This window comes from Pteropus vampyrus, unplaced genomic scaffold (assembly GCF_000151845.1).
Source record: "Pteropus vampyrus isolate Shadow unplaced genomic scaffold, Pvam_2.0 Scaffold627, whole genome shotgun sequence".
Classification (NCBI taxonomy): Eukaryota; Metazoa; Chordata; class Mammalia; order Chiroptera; family Pteropodidae; genus Pteropus; species Pteropus vampyrus.
The window spans coordinates 262,493-272,365 of record NW_011889408.1 but is presented as its reverse complement, the minus strand read 5'-3'; the positions used below and the strand labels follow the sequence as shown (position 1 = coordinate 272,365).

The 9,873-nt window shown below is 34.5% G+C and overlaps 1 protein-coding gene across 2 annotated transcripts in view; it reads right to left on the bottom strand.

Annotated features, from left to right (window-relative positions):
• Positions 1 to 9,873, bottom strand: part of LRRC69 (leucine rich repeat containing 69) — a 93,988-nt gene that overhangs the window by 64,796 nt on the left and 19,319 nt on the right. Inside the window, exons 4-5 of one of the 2 annotated variants that reach the window (XM_011384814.1) lie at positions 5,079 to 5,274; positions 2,713 to 2,784 (exon numbers count right to left, since the gene is read on the bottom strand). The exons of the other annotated variant lie outside the window; for it this stretch is intronic. Of the exons in view, the coding sequence (XP_011383116.1) occupies positions 2,713 to 2,784; positions 5,079 to 5,274 (268 nt within the window). The remainder of the gene's footprint in view (positions 1 to 2,712; positions 2,785 to 5,078; positions 5,275 to 9,873) is intronic. 2 annotated transcript variants of the gene reach the window in all.

Sequence of the window (9,873 nt, the reverse complement as noted above, 5' to 3'; positions counted from 1 at the left end):
GAGGAAGAGGAAGAGGAGGAGGAGGAGGAGGAAGAGGAGGAGGAGGAAGAGGAAGAAGAGGAGGAGGAGGAGGAGGAGGAAGAGGAGGAGGAGGAGGAAGAGGAAGAGGAAGAAGATGATGACAACATATATATATATGTCTAAATAAAGAATGGTGATAACTACATATCTATCAATGAGTATTTCAAATGAAAAATAATTAAATGCTCTAATCATAAGATAGGGTGGCTGAATGAACAAGAAAACAAGACTCTTACATATGCTGCCTATAAGAGACTCACTTCAGATTAAAAGATACACTCATGCACACACACACACTCACTAAAAGTAAAAGAATGGAAAAAATATTTCATGATGGGCCTAGAGGGTATTGTGCTGAGTGGAGTAAGATAGAGGAAGACAAATGCCATACAATTGCACATGTATGTGGAATCTAAAGGACAAAATAAACAACAATAAAAGACAGAAATAAACATAGATACAGAGAACATTTTGAAGATTACCAGAGAGAGGGGATTAAGGAGGATTGGTAAAAAAGGGGATGGGATTAAGAAGCACAAATTGCTAGTTATAAAATAGTTACGGAGATACAAAGTATAGAATAAAAAATATAGCCAATAATATTGTAATGACTATGTACAATGTAAGAAGAGTACTAGATTTATTGATGTCATCACTTTGTGAGTTATATAGATGTCTAATTGCTATGTTGTATACCTGAAACTAACATAGTATTATATGCCAACTATACCCGAAAAATAAAAATTATTGTTAAAAAAAAAGAGTGCTAAATGGAAAGAAAGAACAGATATCTTAACAATACTTATTCACCCAAAAAACATAGGACATTTGCAAACTATTATAATGAATAATCTTGACGTCTTGGATATTGAATATCAAATAATTTTACCTGAGGCACTGAGAATTTCTTTAAATGGTACAATAATATATCAGATCAAGAAACCAGCCCCAGAGTTTTGTTTTCTCTCTACTGATCTTTATAGTATTAATGAAACCTTTTTAATACTTAGATGGTATTACTTTAAAAAAAAATCATACTGGGATGTTAAATGTAATTAAATCAATCCAGATATAGTATAATGTGAAAAAAATGCTTTAACAAACTTTTCTAAAAACACACATATAGAGGTACTGATGTGGAAACTTTCATTATTATTCTGTATTTCTTTGTTGTTTGAAATTTTAAAAAAATATATAATTTGCACAAATATTAAATATTTTTTAAAAGTTTAAATTTAGGAAAGAAAATAAAAGAGCTAAAGAAAGAAATTAAAGTCTCAATGTATCAGATCTGACTATGTGGTAATAAAAGAACCAATACATTTCTAAAATAGCTAATTAACTGTGTAATCATGACAGTGTTTTTCTTAATAATTAAGTAACCCAGAAACTTTCTGTCAACACATATGAGCAAACAATTACAACAGTCCCATTGTCTTGCTGTAGCTCTGCATTTAATGTACATTCTTATACAAAAATGCTGGTGAAAATCCAAATTCAAAGATTTAAAAGCCATGTGAATAAAATGTATATACTATTGTGAAATAACTGAATTTTTCAAATAGCACACCAAGTTTGAGGTTATAAAACAGCAAAACACTCTTAAATAAAGACCTATGTAAAAAGAAAAAAAAAAAAGAATAGCTGTGACAAAATAAAAAAGGCACTTAAAGACATTTCTATAGAAATGGAGAGAGGGGAAAAATTCCTGGAGATAGATGGTACTGATAGCTGTAAAACAACATGAATATACTTAGTACCATTGACGTGTACACATAAAAATGGTTAAAATAATAAATTTTGCTATATATATATTACCATAATAAAAAAAATCTGTAATGTTTTTCTAAAATGCAGATATTACACTCATTTTTCATATCTAAGTCATTGTAAAATTTATTTTGGGGGTTAAAAAGACAAAAATTTCAATTTGGAGTTGATCAGTCAGAGAAAGTAATTAATGGACCATCAACTATTTATTGAATACCTCTGGATTGGTGGGCTTGTAATTATTACCTAGAATATAGAAATGTATCTGCTAGGATATAAAAATGCAATATGAAAAACTGCCATTTCTTTCCCAAAAGTTAGAAGTTACCAATATCAACTGCTTCTCCATTATTCGAAATAAAACAAAATCAAAATGAATTTCTAAATGGAAAAAAAAAAGTGCATCTTTTATTGTTTATGGTTTAAAACCAACTAACAGAAATATTGCTTCTGGATTAATTATAAGGGATAAAAATGTATACTCTGGGGAGTAATGGTTTCAAAAAGTCTGAGGTGACCAGACCATCTCACTTTCAGATACACCCTTTTGTGAGAGAGTTGTAACTCTGAGCTTTCAATAAATCCTATCACTTTACCATTTCAAAAAAAAAGAAAGAAAAAGTCTAAGGTGACCAAAAGCAGTATGTAACAGCAAAAAACATTAACTATAACCAATATATTAAAATATTTATGATAACAATCAGAGTTCACTTAGTTCAAACAAGTTCAGCAGGCGCAGAACACAAATGAAGGAATGGGAAAGAACAGGTTTTGAAATTCTAGAACAAAGAAAATCTTTGAATCATTTGTATAATTTAAAGTTTCAATTACTACAGGTTTTACTGGCTGCCCATATTTTTCTAATCTCAATAGCATAAATAAAATTATTTTAAAATTATAATAGAAGTTGGCTCTACTTACTCCTGGTGGAAATATCTGTATAATATTTCCAGCTATGTCTAGGATTCTTAGGTTTCTAAGATCACAAAATCCCTGTGTCAGAAAACAAAAGAGAGATTGACTTTCAAAAACCTCATATGTAGAATCATAAATATTTCTTCTAAGTTCAAACTTGATAGCGTTGATCATCTTTTCTAATTACCTGATCATTCTTCAGTAAATCCTTTCCAAAGATATCTTTATGTCTGGGATTGCCAGATTCTTTGAGTTTTCCATTTCCTCTGACCACTCCAGGGCAACATAACATGGTGGCCAAGAGTTAGACTATTCATAGGTTCACTATTCATAGTAAGTTACACTTACTATGTAACTATGGGTAAATTTTTTAATCTCTTGGTACTTCAATTTCTCCATTTGTAAAATGGAATTGCTAATGGAAGCCCCTACTTCAGTATGATTGTTGAATGTATTAAAGAAGTTACTAAGTTCTTATTAAGGGGGCTAATACATAATAAGCACTCAGCAGACACTATCATTAAAATAGAAATAATCTTTGTGAAACAGAAAATAGATATAATCTTAGAAAGTTGTGTCTATTGACAATTCCACCATCAATTATTTCTCATATCCCTTTTGCTTAGCACTGAGCTAACAGAACCCTTTCCTTATAAAGAAAAATCTGTTAGTATCTCTAGCTACATGCCCATTGTAACTGGATGGACATATATATTCATATACATGTGCAAACATGCACACAATTTATTATGTACCAGAAAATTTTTCATAACTTGTTCATTATCAAAACAAATGAGTATTTTCTGTAATGCCTTATCATTTATAATGCAAAACAAAAAGAATAATGATCATATTAACTAAATTATATTAAATGTACAAAGACATATTTGATCATAGTATTCTTTACATGATAATTCAGGATAGAACTTTTTTAAATTGTTTAAAGTCTAAACTCCTTGGGATTTATAAAATTGTAGAAAGAGTACTGATCTGACTTTTAAGTTAGACAGACATGGATTTGAGCCCAATCTTTGACCTTTGTGTTCAGGTCACATAGCCTCCCTGTTCTTTATTCTAAAATGGGTATAATAAGAAGAGTTATAATGAATTGTTATGAATACTAAATAATATAATGCTTCATGAAAATGATCATATTACTGCTGTTAAAGCTTTTTCCTTAGATTAAGAACCTATACTTTTAATAAATTTAAAGGTATTTCTTACTTGTTTATAGAAACTAAGATTTTTAAAGAATTTAAGAATAAAATGTTTGAAATATACTTATTTACAGCCTACACTTTGGTATATTTTCACATATCACATTACAATATGAACAAAATATTTCAAGGAAATATATCCCTGAGAGAAAAATTAAACAACAAGAATTGATCTGCTTTTTTATCTCTCAATTTACTATATGACATACATTCCCTTCTATTAAATTAATTCTAATTTGCCTAAAGAAGGAAGGTAAACCCAATTACAGGTTCCCAGCAACAAACAGTACTCTCAAACTGGGAAATTTGAAGAGAGTTTAATAAAGTCACTATTTATAAAAGTTTCACAGGGTTTAGGAAAAACTAAACCATGAAATGTAGTTTCTTAAACCCACAGAATTCCCAAAAGCTATCAATGGCAAGAAGTTCTTTACCATCATTGACCTAAAGAGCCAAGGGGATGGGGCTAGTAATGGTCTATATGAGGATCATCTGACATTATCTATGGCCTTCTAGAAAAGTATGCAGGAAACTCACAGCACCCTATCAGGCAGACATCAGAGGAATACTATCTGATACTCACTTTCCTTCTGTCCTTTCACCTCCTGCTAGTGCCTCTCATTGGCCATATCCAAGAGGAAGCCAGAGGACAAAGGAGCTCACTGATGCTGATACAGATAAGTCTCCCAGATGAAGAGTAGGTTGGAAAAGAATGGAGAGTGGCTATGAAGGAAAAATGGAAGATATCTAGAACACATACCAAAACCAGAATGTACTACATTTTGTGCTGTATATAGGGTTTCCAGATAAATATAGGAGGCTTAAATTTAAATTTCAAAGAAACAAGGATTTTATTTTTGTATAAATATGTTCTATGCAATATATGGAACATACCTACACTAAAAAATTATTCATTGCTTATCTGAAATTCAAATTTAAGTGAGCATACTGGATTGTTATTTGGCAGCCCTACCTATGTGAAATAATCCAAGTTATAACCCTCCTTTGTCATAAGAATTTGGGAATTAACTATATCTATTCAGATGGAAAGCAAAGGATGGTTTTACTGAGATGCCCAAATCTATAACTCTTCCCGACCATGTTGTAATGAGTTCTTTCCCAACAGAAGAAAATTTGGTTCCATGTTTTGCTTACCTCTGGCAAAACATCAATGTTGTTCCTGACCAGAAGAAGCTTCTGGAGCATCTTCAAGAACTTAATCTCTTCAGGTATGCAAATGAGCTGGTTGTAATTAAGTTGAAGTTCAGAAAGATTCTCAAGGAAACAAAGTTGTCTAGGAATGCTGGCTAGCTGGTTATGATTTATACTCAAACATGTAAGGCTTTTTAATCTAAAAAATAAACAAAGTATATGAATGAAACTCATGAGAATAAGAAAGTCCATTATACAGACACTGCCTATCAGAAGCCATGTGTCAATTTATTTTTTTGTAGTTCATCTGAGCCTTATTTCAGTCAAGTGTTCACAACTACTGTGAATCATATGAGCATAAAAAATCTTTGTCGTAACTTAACTTTTGAAGATATTTTATAATCAGATGGCTTATGTTAAAAATATATTTTATGTAATCAAAATCTAGATTTAAAAGAAAATTCTACATTCATTCTTTGTACATATACATTCACTAGATTGAAGAGGAAGCAAGAAGATGAAGGAGGATATATAAATACATAAATATACGTATACATATATACATATACATGGATATAAGTATCAGTATATAAATATAGATATATAGCTTTATGAATATAGTTACATATTATATATCTTGTACCAAATAGATATGAGAGCCACTTAGTTCCTGTGGAAAATGAAAAGATGGATCAGACACAAATTCTGCCTTTATGTATACATCATGGACTAGAAGAAGATATGACATAAGGCCATAAAATTAAGACAGAAAATGTCATTGGCTAGGAAGAAAAATATTAAAAATATTTGAGTCTGTAATTGTAAATATGGTACTTGAGGTATATGTCACAAGCATTTTGGAACAATTGACATTTGAACTTGGTTCTGAATAATAAATCTTGTAAAAGTAGGGCAACAAGAAGACATAGTAAGCTGAGAAAATATTAATATTTTTCAGAAACAAATAGAAAGAAATTAGCACTACTGAGCACCAACTATGTACCTGTGTGTTTAATCATCACCATAACCATAAAGTTGGAATTATTACCCCTAATTTAGAAATGAAAAAAATAAAAGATTGGAGGCAGTAAATATCTCGCCCAAATTGCCCATCCAGTAGATGAGTATCAAGATTGGAAATATACAATGATTGGAAATATACAGAGCTATGAATGGAAATATACAATGAATGTGTTGAGATTAACAGAATGAGATAACATTTTAAAACAATTAAAAGTGGAGAACTGGAAGTTAGGAGAGTGATACTAGTGAAAGGAATTTGGTAGAAGACTATAAGCATGAAAATGGACGCCTTGTGAGCTGATGAGACTGACAAGAAGAACAACAACAAAAAGGGTGGAAAAAGGGAGAGAGGAAGCCAATGAAGATTCTTGAAAAATGTGAACATTTGACAATACAAAAATGCATCCAGAGAAGGCATGAGTAGAGAAACAGAAGATGAAGCAGGTTAACAAGGAGCCTACTAAGGTATAGAAAAGTATTTCAAAATTAAAGAGATAGTCAAAGACGTCAACAACATGGCAACATGAGAGGACCTCCATGTCTCTCCCCTTGAAGTTACAAGTCAAACTTCTATAATTCAACAAAGGATTCCCTGCTCAACACACAAACGTTTGAGACAACAGCACATGGAAACATCTGAAGTTGGGCATATCTAAACAAAAAGTGGAAACAAAGAAGAAGGACAGAGACAGAAACTGTGCTGTAGCCCCATATTTGCGACAGACCCAGTGGACACAATAGTAGTAAAAGGCTGAGGTACAGCCCCCACCGGGCAGACCAGACTGGAGAAACAGAGATGACAATTGGGCCTGGGAAGTTGGCACACACTGAGGTTGGACCAGGATCAAGGGCAGAGAAATAGTGCAAAATAACATAGCTCTCCAAAGCCCGCCAGCAAGGAACAAAGGATTCTGCAGACAGAAAATTTGCCCACCTCATCCCACTGTGGCCCACCAGGCAGCAAGATCCTCTCTTGACAAATAATGAATGGGCTGAAAAAAAAAAAAAAAACTTTCCAGCCTAAGTAGTCTGTATTCACTGCAGCTAAGCCCATGAGGAAGAGCACAATCTTAAACACTCAAACATACAACCCACCCTCACCCCCAAACCTCTACAACCCTGTTCCCCTCACTTATCTCTCCCCCACACATACACACACCCATCCTCCAACAATTGTAACACAGTTGGAAGCAGCTGAGTCAACTTGGAGCAGTCCTGCAGGGGTTTCTGACTACTGGAGGGTGGCACCAGGAGCACACAGGAGATCCATAACTCACCTCTTCCAATACATGGGAGTAGTGCCCTGAGACAGAAGCAATTGAGTTGTAAAGAAGACTAGGGAAAATTAAGTGATTTTCACTGCAGAGGTATTGCCATACACAAAGATTAACTCAGAATGTATCAAAACCCTGAAACAATTAAATATCTAGAAGAAAACACAGGGTTGTAGAGGAAACAATTAAATATCTAGAAGAAAACATGGGTACTAAACTATGGACTTTGGTCTCAGAGAGGTTTTTATGAATTTGACCCCAAAGGCAAGGGAAGTAAAAGCAAAAATAAATGAATGGGACTATATCAAACTAAGAAGCTTCTGCACAGCAAAAGAAAACATCAACAAAACAAAAAGGGAACCAACTGAATGGGAGAAGATATTTGTAAACAAAACCTCCAATAAGGGGCTAATATTCAAAATATATAAAGACTTTATACAACTGAGCAACAAAAAATGCTAACAATCAAATTTAAAAATGGTCAGAGGACCTGAACAGACACATTCCCAAAGAAGATATACAAATGCTCAACAGACAGTGAAAGATGCTCAACTTCACTAGTTATAAGGGAAAATCAAATCAAAATCACAATAAAGGCCTCTTCACACCTGTTAGAATGGCTACTGTCAATAAGACAAGAAATAACAAGTGTTGGAGAAGATGTGGAGAAAAAGGAACCCTCATACACTGCTGGTGGAAATGTAAATTGGAACAGCCGCTATGAAAAACAGCATGGAGTTTCCAATTTTCCCAGCTCCATTTATTGAAGTGGCTTTCTTTTCTCCATTACATGTTTTTGGCTCCTTTGTCAAAAATTATTTGGCCACATATATGTTGGTTTATTTCTGTTTCATTTGTCCATGTGTCTATTTTTCTGCCAGTACCATGCTGTTTTGATTTTTGTAGTATAATTTGAAGTCAGAGAGTGTGACTTCACTTACATGTGGGATATAAAACAGAAAGCCACAAATGAACAAACAAAACAAACAAACCCCAAAAAACTCATTAACAGACAACAATATGGTGATTTCCAGAAGGGGAGTATGGGGCAGATGAAGATAGTAAAGGGGGTCAAATATATGGTATCAGACGAAGACTAAGTTATGAGTGATGAGCACACAATGCAATATGCAGATGATGTATTATAATATTGTACACTTACAACTCGATTTTATTAACTAATGCCATCTCAGTAAATTTAATTTTTTGAAAGCAAAAAAACAATTTTTAATTTGGGGTAAAGAAAAAAATGGCATAGATGATAGAGGCTCTATTCATCCCTCTGGCGACCAAATCAAAGTTGTGATAGAAACAAGGAGTAGCAGCAAGGAAAAATCGCCCGGAATCTAGAGGAACAAACCATACAACGAGGGAGAAATCCAAGAAAGCACCCTGCAACAGCAGAATGTAGGACAGGGTGAAGACGCAGGCTGCCCGGTCTTGAGCAGCTAAGATGGAGGCTGCAGCAGCGGCAGACGCCTCTTAAAGGGGCCACATCTGCGGACAGATTTTTGTGGTGACGGAACTGCTCGCTCTGAGCACCAACACCAGTTTGGCTGCGTGCAGGGGGGATCAGGGACTTACAGTGAGACATTGTCGGAGTGAGGGCTGAGGTGAGACTTGCACTGTACAGAAGTGCCAGTGGTATCTATTGTTCCCTGTTGAGCCCTCCCTACTCCCAGTGCATGGACTCAGCGCTGCCATAGCCCTGACTTCATCGAACTGGATAACAGAGTTTGCTCTTCCCAGAGGATTCCCTAAACCCTGCCTCCCCCAACTCGAGGCCCCACCCAAGCCACATCCAAGTATATCCTCAGCCAGTTAGGTGCTCCTTGCTGAGCAGCACCTAGACTCACACTGGAGGCAGCTGGCCTCAGTTTCTGGTGTGTCCTTTTGAGGTAACTATAAGCACAGCATCTGTGGATTTCTTCCTGAATCTTAACAGGTGGCCCCAGAGGGGTAGAGGCTTGGGCTAAATTTAGCCTGCAGCTGAACCCTCTCAGGACTGTGCCACTGGACAGACACCTACTTCACAAATCCACACTAATAAGACTGGGTGACTTAGGAGCTTTGTTTAGTACATAGAAACAGGCACGGAAAGGCAGCCAAAATGGGAAGACAAAGAAGCAGAAACCATATGAGAGAACAGAACAGAGATCCAGATATAATAGAGTCAAATAATCTAACAGATGCAGAGTTCAAAACACCGGTTATAAAGGTGCTCAATGAACTTTTGGGAAGTGTAGAGAATTTCAACAAAGAAATAAAAAACATAATAATGGAAATGGAAATTATAAAAGGGAACCAGTCTGAAATGTGTTCATTATCTGAGACAAGAAGTATATTAAATGGAATAAAAAAAAAAAGTGAATAAAGAAAAGGATCAAATGCCCTATCTAGATGATGGGAAAGCCAAAGACACACAATCAAAATGGCAAGAGATGAGATGCCAAGACTATAAAAATAATTTAAGGAGCATATGGGGCACTATTAAGCATCCA